At 47.8% G+C, this 23952-nt stretch overlaps 1 protein-coding gene across 2 annotated transcripts in view; it reads right to left on the minus strand.

The window, feature by feature from the left end:
• WDR90 (WD repeat domain 90) overlaps positions 1 to 23896 on the minus strand; it is an 83055-nt gene extending 59159 nt beyond the window's left edge. For both annotated transcript variants that reach the window (XM_054993447.1, XM_054993446.1), the window contains exons 1-22: positions 23816 to 23896; positions 22743 to 22834; positions 19537 to 19713; positions 18175 to 18313; positions 16265 to 16435; positions 15823 to 15946; positions 15351 to 15418; positions 13986 to 14095; positions 12934 to 13155; positions 12582 to 12641; positions 12110 to 12178; positions 10995 to 11105; positions 8492 to 8637; positions 8314 to 8371; positions 7272 to 7390; positions 6029 to 6190; positions 5508 to 5638; positions 4557 to 4673; positions 3792 to 4027; positions 2641 to 2780; positions 1415 to 1545; positions 703 to 833 (exon numbers count right to left, since the gene is read on the minus strand). In XM_054993447.1, coding sequence (XP_054849422.1) covers positions 703 to 833; positions 1415 to 1545; positions 2641 to 2780; positions 3792 to 4027; positions 4557 to 4673; positions 5508 to 5638; positions 6029 to 6190; positions 7272 to 7390; positions 8314 to 8371; positions 8492 to 8637; positions 10995 to 11105; positions 12110 to 12178; positions 12582 to 12641; positions 12934 to 13155; positions 13986 to 14095; positions 15351 to 15418; positions 15823 to 15946; positions 16265 to 16435; positions 18175 to 18313; positions 19537 to 19713; positions 22743 to 22834; positions 23816 to 23825 — 2724 coding nt within the window. In that variant the 5' untranslated portion in view covers positions 23826 to 23896. The remainder of the gene's footprint in view (positions 1 to 702; positions 834 to 1414; positions 1546 to 2640; positions 2781 to 3791; positions 4028 to 4556; positions 4674 to 5507; positions 5639 to 6028; positions 6191 to 7271; positions 7391 to 8313; positions 8372 to 8491; positions 8638 to 10994; positions 11106 to 12109; positions 12179 to 12581; positions 12642 to 12933; positions 13156 to 13985; positions 14096 to 15350; positions 15419 to 15822; positions 15947 to 16264; positions 16436 to 18174; positions 18314 to 19536; positions 19714 to 22742; positions 22835 to 23815) is intronic.
• Between the last annotated feature and the right edge of the window lie 56 nt (positions 23897 to 23952).

Raw genomic sequence — 23952 nt, forward strand, 5'->3', positions numbered from 1 at the left:
AACTAGGCCGCTACTACTGTATAGCATGTGCTATCTGTTGCTGGATACCTTATCTTCTTCTCAAGGTACTAAGTTTCTACTTATGTAATACCTTTTACTGCTTCTTTAACATGTCAAGCTTAATACTTATGCTTTGTTCAAATTACTGCTCATTTCAGACTTCTGCAATCCGAGTCCTATCTCATTGCTGTTCACTGCACTGACTTCCATTGTGTAATCCATCTTGAGGGAGAAAGGCAGATGACAAATAACATAAATAAAATAAGTTTCCCCATTGAAGAAAACCCTATTCCAGGTCCTCTTCAGTTTCAAAGCTTTTAAAAAGAGATTGCCAACATGTTTCCACTTTCTCCTCTGTAAGCATGAGGGCTCAAAGCTTTGACAATTTCCCCAATAAGCTCCTTTCCTACCTCCCCAAGGAGTCCTGCAACATTTACTCACTTTGTTTACTGAGCCACCTTTCTCTCTCAGGAGGACCCAAAGTTGTTCTCCGCTCCTCCGTTTTATGCTCACACCAACCCTGTGTGGTGTGTTAGGCTGACTGTGTGTGTGGCTGGCCCAAGGCCACCCAGCAAGCTTCCGTGGCGGAGTGGGGATTTGAACCTGTTCCTCTGAGAGCCTAGTCCGATACTCTAACCACTGTACATACTGGCTGTCTCACACTGGCAGTGAGATGAGAGGCAGTGAGTGAAAGGCAGGTACCTCATCCAGGGAATAAGCATCCATGAGTGTCACAACGTATTTTGAAGGTCCTACAAAAGCCAAGAGGTGCCCGTTGGCACTGACAGACAATGCATCAGGACCATGGTCGGCATCTTGCGACACCACGTTGGCTGAATGGCAGGCCAGTCATTGGAGAGAGAAACGAAAAAACGGGAAGTCAGAATCCCAGACGAGCGAGGTCTGAAGTCACAATGTAGGGCAGGAGTTCACACAAACATCCTCTTGTATGAGAAAAAGAGATGCAGGCATGGTGGCGCTGCTCTCGTCTTTCACAGGAGGAGACCCACATAAAACTTTTCTAGCATGAGGATAACTGAGCACCTTGCAGGAGCACTGAGAGCCACAGTGTTGAGGGTTGCTAAGCCAGGTTGGTTCACAGCGATTCTTACAAACATGGCATCTGCCTCTGCTAAAGCCAGTATTATGGGGGTCCCATAAAAACATAAGGATCCATCGCCCATCTGACTCAGTTAATAGGCATTGGGGCAGTGGGAGAGAGATAACAGAAAACTGTGGCTCAATGAAGAGTGCGCCTTAAAGGGAATACAAGAATACAAGTTCTAGCATTTCATTACCTTGGATAGAATACCTGCACACCTCTAGGCCTCTATTTGCTGCAGTTCTCTAGCTAGTCCAACCACCTTCCACCCAACAGACGTTACAGGATCATCTCAGGCGCAGGAAACCTTACCTAGAACTCTAAGAATATGACTCTTCTGCATGGTGCAGTTGTAAAGAGCCAGGGTCCCATGACTGCAGGAGCTGTACATGAAACTGCCATTTGGGGAAAAGGTCAGGCCAGTGATGAGACCACGGTGCTGCCTGTAGGAAGCAAAAAAACGAAGGAAACGAAAGGGCATGCAAAGATAAGGCAGGGAAACTAAAATTCAGGTTGGAATCTAAATGGACGAAATCTAAATGGACTGCTCAGGTTCTTGTGACCTCGATCCTACAAACAGCTGATGAGGTGATGAACAAGGAGGCCGAATCTAGCCTTCTCCCTAACATGCTAGTTGTGGTGTGGTGGCTAGCATCCGATCAGAACCAGGGACGTTCAGGTTCAAATCCCCACCCAGCCACAGTGTTTATTGGGTGAACCTCTCAACCTAACGTACTTCACAATGTAGTTGTAAGGGTCAAATGGAGGACAGAAGACCCAGGCATGCCCCTTTTACGAGAAAGGATGTGGTAAAAATGTAAATATGTTACAGAATCTGAGACAAGGCAAACCGAACTTTGAATAACAATTTGTCAGCTCACAAGTTAAGATGTACCAGAACACTACAGAGCAGACAGAACGGCTACTTGTCTCAAAAGTGCTGTAGGAAAGCATTCCAAGACACCTAGGAAGGGTCTTGATCAGGGACCTTTAAACTACATCCAAGGGAGAGGTATTCCTCTTTCAGTCTCTCGGGGGCCATGCTTACCTCTCAGCTGTCAAGTATGTGCTTAGCATGTTTAAGGGTCCAATTGGATCATTGTGAACTCCAGCCTCCTGTGGCGGAGGTAGATAGACTGGGCTCCTTTGATAATTAGGGCCCAGTGCAATCTTATGCAGAGTTACTCCAATGTAAGCCCACTGCTAATTTATTGTAAACACAGCACTTCACACCACACTCTATCCCTTTGCTCCCCAGCCCCTTCTCCAAATAAATTACCTTATCACAGTTGACTTGGGGAAGGCAGACATAGATTAGACCACCTTGCTGAAAACCAGCAGAAGGTGCAGGACTTTTTAAACCCAGACTCAGAAAACAAGGAAGTCGACACAATATATTATTTATCAATGGCTTATACAGCCACGTTCCCTTCACCCGCCACTCTGGATGAGATTCTGTTTCCAGTCATCATTAACAAACTCGCACTGCTGCACAACATAACACTCAGGCCACAAAAACCTTCAAGACATTGACGTACTTGTGTTCTTCAAGAAGCTTTGAGGCAGCCAAGCTGATGGTCCTCACCACACCCGTCTCAAAACCACAAGCAAAGATCGGCTGCGAGGGATGGAAAGCCACAGCACAGGGCACTTCATCAGAGGCAGTGAATTCATACAGCTGCAGGGGATAAGCGCACACCCCGATCAGACATGATCGCAAAGACTGGTCGAAGCACGCAGCAAAACATGTCTCAGGCAGACCCCATGCTAGCCTGGTATATCAACATGCTTGGTAGGGTTTAAACCACATTTCCTAGTACTTGGTGGAAACTGATTTAATGGGATTAAAATATCACGTGAGAAGCAAGGATGAATCAGCATAAACAAGATGTCGATATTAATGCTGTTGCACTATTAGATATTTTTAGATCATCTACTTTTATCCAGTGAACCAATTTTCTTACCCATTCAACTTCTGCTGGCACATTACCCCAAATCTCATAGGGATATCTTCTTGGCATTTTCAGAGGGAGATAACTCACACTTTCGTAAGGAAAAGATGACTCCTCATTGTTAGGGAGAAAAGGCCCTGTTTAATATTTCCTGTAGCCCTGGGAGTGTGGCTACAGCAAGAAAAAGCAGGAGTCTTGATACCTCGATGACTGACTAATTTTTACTGGTCAGAGCCCATAAAAGTTAATGCCAGCACAGAAACATGTTAGTCTTTAAGATGCCACAAATTTACCTTTGTTCGGTATTACAGAAACGCAACAAAATCAGCACAGCCTCAAGTTTGTCCTTACCTCTTTCAGCATCACTGACTAAAAATGGCTCTTACCCATTAACTTGTCAATGCTTTATTGCATTAGCTGATTATACCTTGGGGCCCTATACAGAACACCTGCGTAACTGAGGGCAGAAGTTTCTAAATAAACAGAAGCTAAATAAATTGATCTGTTTGGGAGGGGAGGGCAACCCGCATTTGCATCGGTCTCCTCCTCCCAGGTAACAATCACATCACCACCCCTCATAGAATGGATGTTTGGTGGTCTCAAAAGCAATCGTTTCAGGTGAGCAGCTGTGTTGGTCTGCAGCAGAAGAGCAACGGGACTTTAAAAAGAACACCCACCCTTTCTAAAAAGCTTAATTCAAACCTCTGGTACTCTCCTCATATTAAAAACTGCATCACCTGCTGCATAGACTCAAGGTTCCAGATGCGAATGGTGTTATCCTGAGACACGGTCACTAGTTGCTTCTGCAGTCCCTCCACAGAAAAAGCCAAAACAGAATCCGTGTGGGAGCGCATGACGGTGCTGTAGTCCCGAGACTGGATGTCCAGGAAGCCCACATTCCCAGCGGCAGTTGTGCACAAAACCTTCAAATTATCAGGATCGATGCTAACAGAGGTCACTGGATTGTGGTGCTCTGGAGACAAAGATGCACACCACCGTGATAGGTTTTTTTAAAAAAGAAACTTTTATTAAAATTTCCAACATAATTATAAAACATACAGTCAAAAAAAAGAGAGAAAAGAAAAAAAACAGAGAATGGAAGAAGGAGAAAAGAAAAAAAGCAAAGAAATTAAGAAAAAAAGAGTGGATAAAAAAACTAAAAGAAAAAGCAAAAAGTATCTACATAATAGGAATACATACCAATTTTCCATTTGAAGTAATCAAAAGATGATACTTGTTCTACTCTAATTTTAACTTTAACATTTAAAAGTCCCTTCCTTCTTCAATGTGATAGAGTTTAATGCAATGTTTTGAGACTAAAGCAGTACAAATTCTCACAGTTCAGGGTAGGTTATTTTTCAGGCTTAGGTCAGAAATTTTTCAGGCTTAGGTCCCCAACGGACCAGAAATATATACCATCATACCATCAGAGTTGAGTGCAGGAAGTAAAAAGAAAACACACACATGCAGTCCTAACAGACTGAACCTTAAGACCTTCATACCGGCTTCCAGGAAGACTTCAGAGAAGTCCAGCGGCCACAAGCGCAGGTAGCCGTCTTCTGAGGCCGTGGCACAGAAACTTGACGAGAGACAGATACCATTTAGTGCTATTCCAGGACCTGAAAGAACAAGGACCCGAGATGCAATGCAAAGTAAGAATGGGCAGCAGAGGTCTTTTCTGAAGCGGTACCCAAACTACAGAATGCTCTCCTGAAGAAAGCCTGTCTCATTCATAAGAATAGAAAAAGAGCCTGCTGGCTCAGACCAATGGATCATCAAGTCCAGCATTCTGTTTCACGCAGCAGCAAACTAGTTGCCCTGGAGGGCCCTGGAGTTGCCCTGGAGGGCCAACAAACGGCAAATACCAAAGCCTTCCTAGCATTGGCATTCAGAGGTTTTCTGTCTTTGTCTGTTAGCATTCAGGTGCCAGAGTGGCTCTGTTCAAGAACCTCTGGAGTGCTTTGAGTATTGTGTTGACTGACGTAAGGACTACTTCATAACATCATTGCGTGTGCGTTCAGACTGTTCATCTTTCACTTCTTGCTGGGTTTTAAAGAGATTTGTCTTAAAATTGTGCGTATTTCTAGCCATCACGGGGATTTTTTTTTTAAACAGATGGGGGGTATGCAAAGATTTTAGTAAGCACGAGGGTGCCTCATTCATTTCAACGAGGCTTGTGCAGAACTCCCTGGAGGATCCCGCCCTGCAAGTCAGATCTGCCCACCTCTCTTAACGGTAACAGGCTACCTCCACCACCAATAAGTGGTGGTTATTTGAGAGCTAGGGAAATGCGGCTATCTAAAATGGGAGGTTTTGCTTGAAAAGCCTCTTTGGTTCCTGCATAGCGGCCACATCCATCTCCTAGCTACAAGCTACGCATCTGGAAACCACTCGAGTTCCGTGAGCAACTATGGAATAAACACACTTTTGCCTCCCACCCCCACCTGCCACACCTGAGTTAAAGGTCTGTTTCTCCCGTCGGTGAGAGTGCTGCACTTCAGATGGCAGGAGGCGCCGGGCATTTCTGACAGTCACATTCTTATAATCAATTTCCAAAACATGTCCACTCCTACTGCAGACGAACCTGAGAAAGGAACAAGGGCAGGCATGAGCAATGGCCAGAAGTCATTACAAGATTTCCAGGGCTGCAAACGAAGCAGGAGACATGGGTAGGTAATTGGTGGGGCAGTGAGCTAAGGGCACCTCTCTTTATTGTGCAGGCTTGAGTGATCTCAGATCTTCTCCTGTCTGATACAGCCACAGTCTCTTTCTGACAATCAAGTTCCGTAAGGAGGTTCATTGTTACATTTTTATCCCACTGCCTCTCCCAGGGGCTCAGGGTGGCCTACATAGTTCTGTGCACCTCCACTGACCCATGTTACTTTGGAAGAGATTACAAAATCTCCACCCAGCTCCACCAACACTTCTCTAAAGAACGCATCAACTACTTGTAAAAAAGAAAGCGGCTTCTTACAGAGTCCGATCCTCCAGCTCGCGCTCAGTGGAATGGCCAGCCTCGAAGTCCAGGTCTGTGAACTCCAGAGAACGGTACTCGCCTAAGTTCACTGGGCAGGATCGTAATGCTCCACTCCGGACTCGCCACAGCCTCACGTTCTCTCTGCCACACGACACCATTCTGCCACGAGAAAAGGGTGAGGAATCAGAAAGAGCTCATTTTGAGGACTGAAAGGAATGCATCTTTACAAGAGCAGAAAAAAATTCATCTCAGACAGAAAAAGGGAGCAGTCTGGTGCTAACAGAGTCTTCTTGGGCCTCAAAAATCTTTGCAAGGTGTACATATTTGCCTTCTACAACTTGTTGGTTCTGAGTCACACAGTTACCAGCTGGCTGCCAGTTTCTCTCTCTCTGTCTGCATTCAGATGTCATGAACAAACTCCAATTTGTTCATGATGCAAACAATCCCAGTTCAGCCTCAGGCCCCCACATGCTTCTCCTTTTCATGTGTGGAAGGGGAGATTGCAGCCCCCTTCAAATATGGGAGCCTTCAGTTGACTGAGACATAATAATAACAACAACAACAGTGAATCAGATGCTTTTAACAAACTGCATCTTGTTTTCTTGCTTACAAATTGGTCTTCTAAGAGCTAAACCACAAGAGGACACTCAAGTGAAGGGAGATGCAATGTTAGCCAGGAAGCGTAGTTTGAATGTCACCTCTCTCTCTCTCTCTCTCTCTCCAGAGCAGGCAAAGATCGCTCCTCAGAGGGTTTGTTAATTTCACCTTTCTACAGAGCAGGCAAGATGGCTCCTCAGAGGGTTTGTTAATAATTGACAGAGCCTTAAGGGAGGAAAAGAGGAAATTAACAAATCCTCTGAAGAGTGATCTTTCCCTGCCCTGTAGAGAAATGAAGTTAACAAACCCTCTGAGGAGCAATCTAGCCGGCTCTGGAGAGAGAGGGGAAATTCAAATTATGCTTCCCAGCTATCATCGCATCTCTCTTCACTTGAGCATCCTTGTGTAATTCGTCTCACGGGGTTTAGCTCTAAGCCACCTTGGTATAGAACCTGCAGGTTACAGGCAATTTATTAAACTGCCCTGATCTGGCTTTCAAAAGGAAGGTGGTTTCTTTCAAACCAGGGAGTCCCTCACCTCTGCAAGGGGAGGAGGGAGGGCACCAATCCAAGGATAAATTAGAGTTTGTTAATGACACCTGTTCTTGGAGATGAAAGAACAGTTTAATCTGTGCATTCTTTACCTGGTGTCATCAAAAAAGGCAATCTTTAAGGTCTGGATGTCCACATCCGTATGCGCCTTGGCCAGCAGCTCCACTTCCCCGCCACGGCTTGCCTGGGCCGTGTTCCAGACCACCACCACCTAGAGGGAGAGGAGAAAGTTAACAGGTAGGGTAGCACAGAGGGCAGGGTCTGGGGCTGGAGGTGGGAAGCCAAAGCACAAGCCCTCAGCCCTAATAGCTCTCTGGATGACCCCAGCAAAGGGAGTGCGATCTGCCAAGGGTAACTTCTTCTGCACAGCAGTGCTGCCTTTTCTGCAGTTTCTGCTATTAAATTATTCTACTTCGTTTATATCCCGCCTTTCTCCTCAATGGAGACCCAAAGCAGTCATGTGTCATTCTCCTCTCCTACATTTTTTCCTTACAACAACCTTGTGAGGTAGGTTAGGCAGAGTGTGTGTGATGGGCCCAAAATCACCCAGTGAGCAGTGTGGAATTGAACCTGAGCTGCCCAGATCCTAGCCCGTCACTCTAGCCACTACACACACTGCCTATTGCCAAACCAAAGATCTTCCTGCATATTTATGGGGGGGAAATGACTTTCAGAGTCCAAGCTCAAGAATTTTTTGGGAGGGCTACAAGGCAGTTACCTCCCTCAATAAAGAGCATGAGAGATGCAAAGGGAGTGAAATCCTCCTAGCTGACCCTTGGCACTTTTATTCAGAAGCTAAAGTCCTGCTATGCTTAATGGAGCCTGTTCCCACATTAGCATGAATGGGGGGGGGGGAGGGAATCTTAACAATATTTTAACAAAATAGGATTTTATTTCATTTTATGGAGCTTTATGATTTGGATACTACACCCAAGGTGGTTAGTGGACCTTGATGGCATGGACCTTCGGCCATGGCAGAAAGCAAAGAATGCAAAGCAGATCAGTCTGGGAGAAGGAAAAGGTCTGCCCTTGGTAAGAGGACCGGATGTTCCATCTGCACCCAAAATCTAATATTTATCAGAACGGTGACATCTTGGACTCTGTCAGAAAAGGAAGAAATGTTGATGTATTCACCGTTTTCCCATGCCCGTCTGTTCCTGTGCCACACAAGATATTTCCGTTGTAGGAAAAGCTGCAGAAGGACAAACACCCAGGTTGGAAGGTCAACCCTTTCATCGCCAGCCCAACCTCTCAGCCTCTCCTTTTAGGCCCCTCTGACCATCCACCCCCACGAAGGTGCTCTAGTACACACCTGAGGCAAGAGACTGAATGCATGCCCGTTTTAAACATGGAGAGGCATTTTGTCGTGGTGAAGTCCCAAAGGCGCATCATGCTCAGGTGCCCTATCTGGGCAGACGCCAGCAGAGTGCTGTTGCCATTAAATGCCAGTGCCGCCACCTACAAAAAAATCACACCGTTGTGGAAACTTTCTCCATTTTTAAAGCAGAGAACAGCATGCCTGTGTCATATGAGGGAATCTCCCACTCCTCTTTTATTTAATTATACTATGCTTTTATCCCTCTGTCTTTGTCCTCAATGGGGATCCCAAAGCAGCTTATGTTTCCAAAGAGTTCATTGTCTATAGCCATAGGCCGTCACAATTTACCAAACATCGACTAATAAACAATGAAATCCATTATCACAGTTTGTATAGGTTACTTAAAATTAATTAAAACAGTACACTATGCCAAACTATCCTAGGAAAGCTGATGTTGTTCTCCATTTTATTTTAACAACCCTCTTAGGTTAAGCTGACACTGTGTGACTGGCCCAAGGTTACCCAGCGAGCTTCCCTGGCAGAAAAGGAATTCAAACCTGAGTCTCCTAGATTGCCTTGACACTCTAACCACTTAATTGTTTCTCCTCATGGAACTCTCTACAGTCTCTGACACAGTAGACTGTGCCATCCTCTTGAGGCATTTGAAGGCAGAAGTATGCATCAAGGGATGTGCCTTGGATTGGTTTAAATCATTCCTCCACGTGTTGCTATCCTCTGTGGGAATCATCTTATGCAGTTCCACAAGGTGCAATCTTATCCCTCACATTACTTAACCTCGATGTAAAGCCTTTAGGAGAAATCATTCATAGCTATGGAATTGGACGCCATCAATATGCAAGATGACACTCAGCTCTATATCTCATTATCCTCTGGTGATGCAGAAGAGGTACTGAGTTGCTGCTTGACAACTTTTGTCAACTAGCTTTAAGCAAACAAACTGAAAACTGAACCCAGATAAGACAGAAGTGATGCTGGTTAGAAAAGCAGAGCTCTTGAAGGACTCTGTGCTTCCAACCTTTGATGGGGTCCCGTTGTCCCTGGCTGACTAAGTGAAAAGCCTAGAGGTTATATTGGATCCAGCACTCCTGCTAGAGAAACAAGTAAAGGCAGCAACAAAAAAGGTCTTCTCCCAACTTAGACTAGCCCGAAAGATGGCTTCCTACCTCGACACGGCTGATCTGACCCCCTGGATTCATGACAAGGTAACATAGAGGCTGGACTACTGTAATTCACTCTACAAAGGTCTCCCCTCAAAGTCAACTCAGTGATTCCATCTGGTGCAAAATAATTCAGCTTGTTTACTTTAAGAAGCTAGATGGAACATGCACCTCACTCCCATTCTGCAGTCACTCCATTGGCTACCCATCAGTTACCGGGCTTAATTCAAGATCATGACTGCATGGCTTAGGCCCCTCATATTTGTAGAAATGCCTCTCTCTCTATGTTCCGCCATGGCAGCTCTGCTCATCTGAACAGGGCCTTATGCGGATACTATCCTGTAGCTGGGCTAAACCAACAACTGCCTGTACACGCACTTTATCTGTGGTAGCCCCCACCTTGTGGAACAGCCTGCTTGAGGAGATCAGGAAAACTCCGGGCTTTCCACAAATTATGCAAGACTTAATTATTCAGGAAAGTTTTCTACTCAGATTATAAGGCTGTGTCATAAGTAATAGCTCAGAGCGATACCTGGTAAAGGAGAGGGACTATAGACTATTGGATACTATCTGCTGGTGTAGATATGCTCTTCTTGGGCAGTTCGACATTGTTAAAGACATCATGTTAATTACTTATGCTTTAATTCAGGAAGGTTTCATTTCAGTGTTCAGCTTTCTAATAGTTTTCAAATTTGTGGCTACCATACCCTATTGTTTCTGTTTTAACTGAATGTCCTCAATGTTGATCAGATTGTTTATCATCGCATTGATGATGAAATACCACTCTAGTTTTGCTAAACTACTTCTTTGAATCTTCTCCAAACTATACATAAAACTCTTGTTGCTTGCCTCATCTTGGAGGTGCTCTAAAGCAAGTTTAAGGGCCTTGATAACAGTGACTTGATTGAACCAATCATAAGAAATGAGACTGGGGTGTCTCCGAGGACAGCTACCACTCCTGAACGTCTATACGTAATGTTTTAGAGAGAATGTTCAAAGAATTTCTAATTTATTCTCAGTAATTGGTGCCGCAACCCAGTTAGGCAGGTCAACATGATCACCCCTCTGTTGTAGACAGGAGGCAGAGAGGAGCTTGCCCAAGAACCCCCCAGTGAACTCATGGATGAGGTGCAATTCAGATGGGACCTCCCGGCCCAGGAATCTTTGAACAACAGCTGGGCAAATTTGGGGCAACATTAACCACCAGTCTAGACAAGTCCCAGAATACAACTTTCCAACCACACAAAGTGTACACTTTCAAACTCTCTTGAATTTTATTGACATGATCTAAAATACATCCAGAAAGGAGCCGATGTTACCTTATCTGTGTGGCCGGCAAAGAACCACTGTGTGCCAGAGTCCAGAGCTACTGCCACGATAAGAGCATGGCAAGGGTAGACCACCACTGTGCCATGGGCAGCCCAGAGAGCCTGGGTGACAAAATATATAGATTATTTACTTATTCAGAACCTGCCTGAGGTGGCTTACAAAATAAACAATTAAAAGATATTAAAATCCAGCATTAAAAAGCAGCCCAGCATAAAAACACAGATCATAAAAACAGACCACTGACAGCTGAAAACAATAGTTCTTTTTTTAAAGCAAATGTTGGCATATCTGCATCTATGCACAATTGCTCATACTTGCTAGCTGACATTTTATCTTTAAATTTAAATCATTTTGAGGAGTATTTTTTTTAAAGAAGCAATTTAGGGCTTTAGGAATAAAATAAAATGGTGTGGAATTCTAGACTTTGAGATCCGATGCACTGCCCGCTGATGAGAGTGCACTGAGTCTTCCCAGAGATTTCAAGAGAACCTTCTTCTCTAGCAAGAAAGTTTAACCCTGGCCCAAAGTATACTAAATCAAGCCGGGGCAGGGGTAGGGAGATTTAACAGGCCCCAAGGAAGTCACAGCGATTTTTAAAAATTTGCAAGTTGCACTAAGCATGACACTGGTGGGACAAAAAAACAAAACAAAGCCAAAGTCTTTATTCCCCTTTGGTGGGACAGAAAACAGAATTTTGCCACTTCCCCCCTACATGCTCATCTCTCTTCCAAAGCAATTAGGGTTAAAAATTACACCCTACACAGACACTCCAATTTTACAAAAAAAATATGTAACTGGGAGGGTGGGGGGATGAAATCCCAAGGAGCAATTTTAGCCTCCTTAAGACAAAAGCAGTGTAAAGAGCTGTTCAAGTTTCAAAACAAAGGCTTATCATATTTTTTCCACTTCTCTAAGGCAACTTGACCTCTGGGCTTTGGTCAAGGGGCTACCTTTGCAACCTTCGACACATCCAACCAGCTTATCCTAATACCATGAGACACAACACTGAGTGGGCACACATATTCAAATGCACCCTGCTGCACTTTCAGCTTGCTCCATTAAACCTTTGAGCATGTATACTGGGGAGAAAAAACGATATACTGACCCATCTAGTGCTGCAGCCTCCAAACCCAATTATCCTCTTCAGCTTCAGGATTGGATCAGGTAAGAGCCTCTGAAAGCCAAGCATCAAACTCAGATCAGCCTCAAGCGGGGAGGCTCCTGTACCAAGTGCGGATTTTGTACTGCAACAGGCCTCCACTCCACCGTGGGCTGTTATTCTCAGTCTCCAAACCAGAAGCTGTCTCAAATCGCATTGCCCAGTGGAGTCCTGGAACGGACCCTGAGCACGGGAGCTACCCCTTGCACCCACAGCTCATGGTCAAGACAGGGGCACCGGTGGCTATTGCAGAATAAGAAAGAAACAGGAGGCAGCAGAGACTGCAGGAGGTAAGAAAGGCAAAGGGGATCAGTGGGTCTGAAGAGGCCACAGTTGCAAGCTCGAATCCAGCCTTCCAGGAAGCCAGAAGAGGTGAAGAGGCAGCAGTAAAGTGAAAGAATAAGATCCGTTTTCTCACCGTGCAGCGAGTAGAATTCCTGGTGATCACTTTTGGTCCAGGAACTTTTGCAGACATGTTCTGGAGAGAAAAAGATCACATTCAAGTTCTGGACTAAAGGCAAAACTTCTGCCTGGACCTTGGAGAGTTGATGCCAGAGTAGATGAGACTGATCTTCATAGAGCAAAGGTCTGACTCCACAGAAGGCAAATTCATGTGCTCCTCCCCCCTTTCCAAGGATGTGACTACTAACTCTATACCATTCTTGAAGACTAGCAGGCGGCCTTCCCATCTTCGACCACTTCTTTCAATATGAAGTGACCCCAAATCAGAACAAAGGGATGTCGCTATAGCCTACGGTGCTCTCACCTACCTCATCAGAATCAATACGGACCTCATGGACGGTGACATCCCTGTTTTTGTGAGCATACACGTGAATTCCACCATCATCCAGTGAAGACAATGGGAGGCAAGAATCTCCTCCGGATCGCAGCCCTTCTCTCCAGCCACTTTGGTTGCTTTCCCGGAGAGGTTCAGAGGCTGCCAGCTTTACTCTGGGGATGCTCTTGGTTAGAAGTGGAGACTGACGAGGCATCTGGGAGAGAAAAAAGCATTAGCAGCAGAGACCTGAGCAGCAGATTTCCTTCCACCTTCTTCCTATGCACCAGGCGCTGGTTTCGGGGCCTGCCAGAAGCAACTGCCATGGAATTCTCCTTCTATGGCAGTGATGGCGAACCTTTTTGAGCCCAAGTGCTCAAACTGCAACACAAAACCAACTTATTTATTTCAAAGTTCCAGTACTGCAATTAAACCTGAATACTGAGGCTTTAGTTAAGAAAAAACAACTCATACAGTTGTTCCAACTAATTAACGTCTCTCTCTCTCTCTCTCTCTCACTCACTCAGGAGCCACGAATGAAAGTAAAGCAAGTTAAATCAAAGCAGTTTGCCCTTCTTTAGACCAGCAGCCCTGCTTACAAGCACTCTCTCTCTCTCTCTCAAGAGCCACGACTGAAAGTAAAGCAAGTTAAATCAAATCAGTTTACTTTTCTTTAGAGAGCCAGCCCCAGCAGCCTCGCTGCTGCCTCCGCTTCCTGCTGCTAAAGAGACGGGCAGCAGGGAGGCAGCCTTGAGGAAAAGGAATCACGTGGGCAGGGCCAAAACCCATGTGATCTCTGCTCAGAGCTACTGGGACGCCGTTGCAGGCGTTCCCCCTCCAAATGAGCCCTGGACCTAGCGATTGGCGACTTGGCTCGCGTGCCCACAGAGAGGACTCTGCGTGCCAGCTGTGGCACACGTGCCATAGGTTCGCCATCGCTGTTCTATGGCGACAGCTGTGACAGCTACATTCTTGTCTAGGGGGTGAATTTGTGGAACTCCCAAGAAGCCCCGGGGTAAAAAAATAGCAACTGAAGCATATGTTCACCTCCTTGGGACTGGTGATTTGTTGGATGAGAGACACTCGGTCCCGGACAGGCTTGCTCAGAGTTACTTGCTTGGGAAGGTGGCTAACTGGGCCATCTAGACTGTGAACATCTGAAAAGCCAAAGAGAGAGACTTAAGGTCCTTAGATCAAAATGGGTAGCCATGTTAGTCTGCAGCAGCAGCAAAGAGCAAGAGTCCAGTAGCACCTAGAAGACTAACAATGTGGTAGGGTATGAGCTTTCGTGAGACACACAGTTCATTTCTTCAGGATGGGTAGCTGTGCTAGTCTGCAGCAGCAGCAAAGAGCAAGAGCCCAGTAGCACCTTAGGCCCTCTACCAGAAGTCCTCCGTGTCAGTGATCAGGATGTTAAAGTCCCACTACGTTTTGCTGCACTGGGGATCACAGCCCACTTCCTCCTCACACCCTGGCTTTCAAACTGTGCTCAGGGCAATTCTTCAGGTGCTCAGCCAGTCAGTAAGCACCAGGGTAACGCGCCCTGCAAGCTTCCTCCTACTAGCCCTGCAACGGTCAGGGCTGAATTCCAGGGGAGCTTTTGCTTGCAACTAGCAACCGCGAGGACCAGCAAACCTGGAAGGGGCCCCCCACATGCCACTGGCACGCTAGGCTGTGGCCCAGATTTTTTTTTTTGCGTGACATGCAGACATTCCTCAACAGGCAAATCGATGCAGAAAAGGGAACAGCAGGAACTTGGAAACCTCCATCAGAGCAGCTTAATTCTCTTTCCCCAAGTCAATCCAGCAGACATCAATGTAGAATAGCTATCTGTTCATTACTGAAAGAGACTCTTGACTAGAAATCAGTAGTTTATTTATACAATGGAGGACTTGTTACCAAAATAGGGGGCTGAGTTTCTCATTCCTGGGCAAACAGACTGTACTCAAAACATAAACAGGATGAACAAATACACCCAACTGCAATGAGTTTCTGGCCACAATCAACTGGAACTACTTTCCTCCTGTATATGCTTTGTCCTACTCCACTCTTAGCTTGTGGCATACAGTGGTCAGAATTAGTAGAAAAGAGCAAGAGGCCAGCACCTATAAGACTAACAACATTTGTGGTAAGGTATGAGCCTTCATGAGTCACAGCTCACTTTTTCAGATACCTTCAGATACATACCTGAAGAAGTGAGCTGTGGCTCACAAAAGCTCATACCCTACCAAATTCTGTTAGACTCTTGCTATTTTCTATTGCTACAGACAGACTAATACGGCTACCCATCCTGAGGTCTCTGAGTGGTCAGAATTGTACGACTTAATATGTGCAAGGAAGAGCTTGAGCTGGGATGGAGTATTGCATGGCGATCCTGTAATTTCCTCCAGCCCTGTGATTCATTCACCTTACCTGCCGCCGGGTTCAAAGTGCCTTTTTGAATAGAGTCAAATGGCATCTTGGATCCATCCGAAGGAAACCTGAGCAAGAAGACCGGAGAGAAGCTGGATGGCATCAAGGTGGCATGCACGCATAACTGTGCAAAGTTTAGTTTTGCTGTATAGCTCTGGATGCAAGAGTTATACCTATTCTGGCCAATTGAATATGATCACCAGGAGAGGAAGATTCTGCAAGCTGCAATTTAAAGACTAGTGTCCCACAAAAGAGTTGCACCAATGGCGTACTCAAGAGTGTGGCTTGATGGGCGCATTTTCAGCAGCAGCATCATAGTTCAAAAATGCCCAAATACGCTCACACAACCTGTGGTGGTTCTCCACTCCATTCCACATACCCACCGCAGTTCCTCCACCTTTATACAAGAGATATGCCAACATTAAGAAAAAGAGGAAACCTCCTGGCAGAAACAGAATTTAGCAAACCACACCTAATGTAATCGTAGAGGTCGTGCCAATTTTCACCCTTTGGCATGGGGAATGCCATTTCTCGTGGAATGGGGGCAACACCCTGCAAGGTCTGCTTGGACTGCTGCACTTCAGAGAAGGTCACCCCTAAAAACACAGCAGAGAGATGCATGAAAGAGAGAAGCTCCTCCGTGATCATACCTGAAGAGGAGAATTGCAACCATTTCCAGGAGCTTCCATATCTCAGCTTCCTTTCCTACTCCTGTCTTTTTAAAAAAATTCATATCTTATCAAAACACAAGAGAGGAAAAGACAGGGAGGTCTTGGGAGTTAAGGACCTTGGGAGTGCTTGGGCCCAGACTTTCTTTCAAGGGATCCCGATGATAAAACCTTGGCAGTCTGGTGTAGTTTTGAACATGATGGCTGAAGATGGTGCCATTGGCCCAAGCTTTCAAAATCTCTCACCTGGGTCGAAGAGCAAGTTGCTGGTGAACAGGTTTTTTACCAGCAGGTTGGAACAGAGCCTGACGCTCTTCAGGTGGCTGTAGCTCCGGTTCAAGTACAGAGAGAGGACATGACGGAGGTCGAAGGTCAGGAAAGTCCAGCGCACATTGGTGGGGGCCAGGCCCACCAGATCTGAGGGTCAGAAACCCAGCAAGCACAAACATGATCATAGAGACACTTAATGCACTCACACAAACCATAAGTTCATTCCCTGGCCTTTAATTCTCAAATATTTTGAACTAACATAGAGCACCAACTAAAGGCATGAGCCAGGAAGCCCCCAGTTCAGATCTCATCTTGGCCACAATTCTATAGGTGGCCTTTGGGAGCCCATGATCTTTCAGGTTTGGTCTCATATCTGCAACAGTAGCCTAACAAGTGGCCTGCCTTATAGGGCTCTTGTCAGCATTACTGAATGATGGGAAGAGCTTTGGAAACCCAAGAGTGCTACATAAAATGCTCATTGGACAATAGCCGGCCTTAGGCAGGGGGGAAGGTTCAGTTTCGGGCACCACAGTTTAAGAAGGATGTTGACAAGCTGGAACGTGTCCAGAGGAGGGCAACAAAGATGGTGAGGGGTCTGAAGACCAAGTCCTATGAGGAAAAGTTGAAAGATCTGGGTATGTTTAGCCTGGAGAGGAGGTGACTGAGAGGTGAGATAGCCCTCTTCAAGTATTTGAAGGGCTGTCATATAGAGGATAGTGCGGAGTTGTTTTCTGTTGCCCTAGAGGGTTGGACCAGAAATAAAAGGTTAAAATGAAAGCAAAAGAGTTTTTTGCTAACATTAGGAAGAACTCTCTGACAGAGCAGGAGGTGGTGGGCTCTCCTTACTTGGAAGTATTTAAGAAGAGGCTAGATGGTCACTTGACAGCTATGCTGATTCTCTAACTTAATATGAATGTACACAGATCAGGAGAGGGAGTGCATGAAGGGATGAGCCAGTGTTAGGCTCTTGTGGCCCTTTCTTATATGACCAGGTGTCAGGTTCTGCCAGGTGATCCCCCCCAGATACTTCACTGAATCAGACCAGGCTGTATGAGTTAAAGCTCTTTATTATAGGATCACAAGCTCATGACTCCAACAGGTCATTGGCAGGAATGCTGGTACAAAGCAAAGCATCTATGGATATAATTCCCTCTTCCTCCTCGTCCACCCCCTTTCCCCAGCCAGAGTTGTTAGCTTTGGCACGAAGCTTCTAAGCGGGAATTTGTTAGTCTGTTCTTCAAGGCCACCCCTCCTCGGACATAGCAGAAAGGCATGTGTAAACAACAGTAAGAGACAGATAAGCTGGTAGAAGCTAACAGAAGGGTCACATTATCTTCCCCGTCCCCCACACCCATAGGGATCCAGTTAGGTATCTGAGATGTATGGCAGACATCTAGTAAGCATGTCTGACACCAGGGTAAAGCCTATTGCTATTTTGGGGTCAAGAAGGAATTTTCCTCCAGGCCAGATGGGCCAGGGATCCTGGAAGTTTTTTGCCTTCCTCTGGGAACAGAGCTGGGGGTGTGGGGCAGCTGTGAATTTCCTGTGCTGTACAGGAGGTTGAACTAGATGACCCTTGCAGTCCTTTCCAGCTCTATGTTTCTAAGTTCCTCCAGCCTAAAGGAGCCCCTCTCAAGTTAGAGGCAGGCTTCAGACTTTCCTCAGCGGAGTAGGAGGATCCAGGCTGCATTTGTGTAAGGAGACGGCAAAGCTCTGCTTTCTCATCTCTACCCATGAGTGGCTCTCTCCACAAAAGCAGCAGTTCCCAGTCCAATCCCATAACCGGGGTTTCTCTGGGGACATGAATTTCAGCTACAAAGCCTGTTGCAGGCCTGATGGGGAGGAGCCCAGAGCCAACGGCTATGCTCAGCGCTGCTGTACTTTACCTCGCTTGGCAGCCTTAACAGTGTTTTCATAGACAGACCCTCTGGCTGCCCCACAGATGAAGGGGAACTGCAGCCACGTAGCTGTGGACTTGAACTCCTTAAAGAGGTTGGAGAAGGAGATGCGGACCACCTGGCTGTCCTGCACAGGGGAAAGGACACAGCGGACTCAGGAGGGGCGGCAGGCAAACAGCGATCGAGAAGACAGCCCAAGAGCTGGACGAGAATTAAGCTGGCTACCTGCGTAAATTGGGCATATCCGCTGAATCTGTATAATTTACTCCACAGAAATATCTTCTGCTTAAGCTGAACTAAGGATGTGCGATTCGGGTTTCCAATTCGGGTAAAGTACCTGAATCAGACCTGATTTGCAATTCTTTGGGATTTCCCAATCAAAGCTTCTAGACGGCGGGGGTTTAAATGTCCCTTTCCGTGCCGTGGTGAAGCAGCACAGAAAGGGGCATTTAAACCCGCAGATCAGCTGTTTGGTGGGGAGATACCCACCAAGCAGATGATCTGGGCCTTCCCCGCCACCCAGCTGGCCGCTGCAATGGTGGAGGAAGCGGCGTTGGTGGCGGAGGAGCCGGCTCTGGCCTTTCCTGCTGCCCAGCTGGTCACTGCAGTGGCGGCGGCGTGGGCCAGCCTTCCCCACTGCCCAGCTGGTCGCTGCGGTGGCGGAGCGGGCGGAGGAGGAGCCAGCTCTGTCCTTCCCCACCGCCCAGCTGGTCACTGCAGCAGCAGAGGCGGCGGCGTGGGATGGCCTTCCTCACTGCCCAGCTGGTCGCTGCAGTGGCAGAGCGGGTGGAGGAACTGGCTCCGGCATTCCCGGCGCCCAAGCTGGTCTTCTTCCTGGCTCCATGGCCAGGTAAGTGGGGTGAGTTGGGGATGCGGAGGATGGGGGACTAATTGGGGGCTGGAGGGGCTGGGAGACAGGCAGCTTCCCCCTTCACTTCGGTATGCTTCAAATCTTTACAGAGCATACCAAAGCAATTTAAATACCCAAAGCGCCTTGACACTTCGGCTCTCAGGGTATTACATATCATTTTCTTGCTTTGAGTAACCCAAAGCAGGAAAACCAAATTTTTCCCCTGTGCACACCCCTAAGCTGAACACAGGGAGATGTAAGAACTCTACAGCCTTCTCGTCCCCCATTTTTCTTTATACTCTAAGAGACCTCATTATTTCATTAGCAGGCTTAGCGAAGTCAAAAAGCTAGAGAGCTGCATTTTGGAAGGTGCGGGCAGATGCAGGCCACCAGTGCTGCAAGCAGACACTGCTCGAGGTGATCCCTGCTTCACGAACCCCACCTCACCCTCTTGCTCACATGGCTACAGTGGCCATCCAGGCAGCTGCACATTCCCTCACCTCTGTGGCAACGTCCAGATGCACCACGAAGTATTTGGTAGGCATGGGCTTGAAAAGGATGTAGAGGTAGCAGCCGGTAAGGCCCAATGACTGTGTACTGGTCTTCGGAAGTTGGAGGTAGTTACTGGCAGGAACAGAACCGCTGATGCGATACACTGTCCCTTTCAGAGTCTTGTCCTGAACAGGGAACACAGACAGCTATGAAGGTCTGCAGAAGAAAAATGAAGAGCAGGAAACCGAGCCAGCCAGAGTTGGGGGACAAAAATAAGCAGCAGTCTTGAGGCACCTTCAAGACTAACAAGATCTTATTCTACTATAAACTTCTGGAGATTATTCTATATTACATATTATGTTATTTTCGCAACTACCCTGTGAGGTAAACACAGCTGAGAGATAGCAACTGGCCTAAAGCTTTGTCCGGGGCAGGCCTCTCCCGCCCTGGACTGGGCCCACCCGGCCACCCCACCCAGCCCCCCGGGGCCCCGCCACCACCCGCAGCACCCTCCCCAGCAGCCCCCACTCATGGGAGAGCCCGCGGCGATGCCGGGCCTGGCCAAGGAGCAAGCCACGAGCAGAGGGCCGGCCGGCGTGCAGCCGAGGGGACGGACAGGCCCGCCGCCGCAGCCGGAACAGGAGCAGAAGGGCCTGCCGCCGCGGCCGCCACGGCCGGCAGAACAGCCAGGGCCGGAACGAACGCTCAGCGCGCCAGCAGCGGCGGGGCTGCGGGCCGAGAGCAACGCGGCGGGGCTGACGCCGCCACTGCCACCAGGGCCGTCCCGGGCAGCGTCCCGAGGACGGGCGCAGTCGGATGCCGGCCGGGGGAGGGCGCGGGCGGAGAAGCCAGGAGGCGGGGCAGCAAACAAGCCGTCCCTGCCCTGGATTGGCTGGACGGCTCCTGGGAGGGCTCCCCAGTCTAAGGCGCAGGTAGAGGCTGGCCTGCCTTAGCCAGGGATTGGCCAGGGACGGGGGAGGGAGGAACAGGGCTCAGGAGGAATGGAAGGCATGGGGGGTGAGAAGGATGGGCAGCAGGCCCAATGGGGACAGGGAAGCCAGGTGCACAGGCTGGGGGCGGCGGAATCACAGGTGGGGATTGGTGCAGGGTCCAGGGGTGGAGCAAGGAGGGGCTATAAAGGGGAAGCTCCCAGTGATGCCGGGGAGGAGTGGCTGACTGGAACGTGGAACAGAGAGAGCGAGTGGCTTCCAGGACAGCGGGTAGGAGGCAGACCCTGGTGCCTGAACCACTGCCCCTACCCAGTCTGAGGCAGAGGGAGCTCCCCACCTCTCCCTGGTGGCGACCCGGAGGATGGCAGGATGAGGGGAAGGCGCGGTCAGCGGGGCGGGGCCTCACAAGCTTTGTGGCTGGGCAGAGATTTGAACCGTGGTCTCCATTCCAGCACTCAGAAGTTCTAACCACTATACGATACTGCCACTTTCCTCCTTAACATTGTTAAAGAAACACTGGCTAAAGTGCAGTGTAGGTTTAGCTATCAGCTGTCTTTAATGGGACACCAAAATGCCAAGGAATTGGGCTCAGGTTAAACCATCAGAAGCCACCAGTTGCCAAAGACCCCAAGATACTAGCAGACAAGGAGCTCAAGGTTACAACTGAATGCAAAGTAATGAAGGCAAAGCATTTCTTGCCAGTGGATAAAGAAAAAGAACTCCAATCCTCCATCTCTTGGGATCCACAGCTTTTCTTCCCCACAGGTGCTTTTTGAAGGCCAGCTTGAAAACTCTTTCAGAGGTCACTAACAAGTTCAGAGCACAGAGAAGCTGAAAGTCTTTCCTGACATGTGAAACAAGAGCTGCCCTTCAACGAACCAAGGGCAATCGTGTACTTAAGCAGAGGATGGGTGCATTAAACTGCTGCAGGAAAAGCCAGTCCATGAACACAGCACAGCCCCACCATTCTCAAGAGAAAATGGCACTTGTCTGTTAGATAATGAACCAAGTCTTGAGGCTGGTGGCAGCTGCAGCCTCCGTTGCTGAGAGCCCCCTCAGGACCCTGAGAAGGATTCCCTCTGGGCATGCACACACACACACACACAAACAACAACCCTGACCAGAAAAAAACCCAAACATTATGTGCAAACAAAATCACTTGACTTGATCCATTCCAAAGGCCTCCGGGTTGACTGAGGCATCTGAAATTTTGCTCCTTAATATCCTCCCTGCATACCCCCTCACAGTAACCCTAACTATAACCTGTTGTTGCATTTTCTCCCCTCAAGTATTCGCTGGTTTGTTTTGTAAGTGTCTCAAGAATGTTTTTAACTGAATTCATGCAATATAAATACACTGAATAAATCAATGGTCCCCACTGGGAAATGACAGTGGAGTAAACCCGCTCTCCCCAGCTGGGCACACCATCTCTTTCAACAGGGAGAAATCAAAGCATGGACAGCAACTATTAGCAGGGTGAATGACAATACAGAACACTCACCACAATGGCTGTTTCCTCTCTCTCCCCCTTTGTGGAAAGGGAAGCTCATGTGCAGCAGCAATAAGATCACACCCAGTCATCTGCAGGCTGCTTTCACTAGCCACAGGTTTTCACCAGCTGAGTACCCACCGCCAATATCCTGTTGAAGGCACCCTACAAAAGATAAGGGCCACCTCTCTCCCTACGTCCTGCCATGACTGCTTTGCTCATCTGAATGGGGCCTTCTGTAGGTACCACCCGGCAAGTAGGGGAGAACAATAACTGTCTGTTCACACATTCTCTGTTGGGGCCCCCATCATATGGAATGGGCTGCTTGAGAAGGTCAGGAAGGCCCCCACGCTTCTGGCATCCCTCAAACTGTGTAAAACACAGAAGAGCCTTTTTAGTTTAGGATGCAATGGTTCAAGAAGGTGCTTTAAAATAAAGGGAACAGGAACTACGCCCTTATTATATTATTTACACTACTATTACACTACTCCCTTATTACATTATATTATCTTACATATATTATCTATGTGCCATTGGTATATCTTGCTCTCACTACATGGTTTTTTACCTATGTAATTCCACTATTTGACACTGTGTCAACACATGTCCAGTGCTTATGCTTTGCTTTCAGATATGCGTAATACTCATCCTGTTACCTTGCTTATCATCTGTCCCATTCTATTGACTATGCTTACATTGTGTAATCCAGTTTGAGACTCAGTGAGAAAAGTGAACTATAAATAATGTAAATAAATAGAGGAGTCCACAGCCATACCGTAACAGTTGTCACGTCGCCTTCCTTAGTAGACCTTTTCCATTCCTCCACTTTAAAGTGTTTGAAGACATTCAGGAAAGGATGCTGCCACACTGCGAGCAAGGGGAGTGGGGGAGAGCAGAGAAATTAAGCACAGACAGTAGGCAACATCACTCCTGCAACTGAAGTGGCCTGCACTGTACATGATATGGATTTCACAGGTTCCCTAAGTTCACTACCAGGAAGTGACAAAAGAGATCAGAGCTGGGTTCCTGTAAGGCAGTGATAAAAAACAAAAAGTGCCTCTTCCCACCCATCTGTACCCAAATCCCTTGTTGAATTTCTGCCAGTCACCCACAGGCTAAAAGGTGACAAGAGTCTTGCCTTGCTGGGGAATGACAGAAATCCAACGGGTGGCCTTTCTTTCTTGTGATCCTTGTTAGAAAAAGGCTTCCCCAGTTGAATTTTTTTCTGCCACACATGGGTAAGCCCTGACCTGGATGGGCCAGGTGAGCCTGATCTCGCCAGATCTCAGAAGCAGTCATCCTTGGTTAGTAATTGGATGAGAGACCTCCAACTAAGACCAGGGTTGTAGAGGCAGGCAATGGCAAACCACCTCTGTTAGTCTCTTGCCATGAAAACCCCACCAAGGGTCGATATACATCAGCTATGACTTGATGGCACTCTCCACACCACACACATGGGTGAAAAAGTTAACATGGCTTTGGGAGAAGAAACAGGAACCCAGCAGAAGCCACTCGGCCCTCCCCTCGCCAAGGCTTCCCCAGCTGAACTTCTGTCTGCCACACATGGGTGAAAAAAAGTTAACACAGCTTTGAGGAAGAACCAGAAACCCAGCAGGTGCCACTCAGCCCTCCCCTCTCCAAGGCTTCCCCGGTTGAATTTCTGTCTGCCACATTACTTGAGCCTTGCCCTGAGGGAGCGCCAGAAACCCACCCATCCCTTGTCTGGCGCTGCCTCTGGCAAGGCTCCGGGAGCCCCCGCGGCCTGCCGCCGGTCAGCCCATCACCGATGATAACGAGACAGGCTGGCGGCCCCCCCGGCCCGCGCCCCCCCGGCCCGCCTGGGACTACCTTTGGCCATGAGGACTCCAGCGGCTGCAGCGGCTCCCTCTTGCCTTCCCGCCGCTGCCCTCGAAGAGCCCGCCAACCATAGAGCCGCTCCAGAAAACCGAGGGGAGAGCCGGGACGCTGAGGGAAAGAGCGGCCGC

Source organism: Eublepharis macularius, chromosome 12 (genome assembly GCF_028583425.1).
Source record: "Eublepharis macularius isolate TG4126 chromosome 12, MPM_Emac_v1.0, whole genome shotgun sequence".
NCBI classification, from domain to species: Eukaryota; Metazoa; Chordata; class Lepidosauria; order Squamata; family Eublepharidae; genus Eublepharis; species Eublepharis macularius.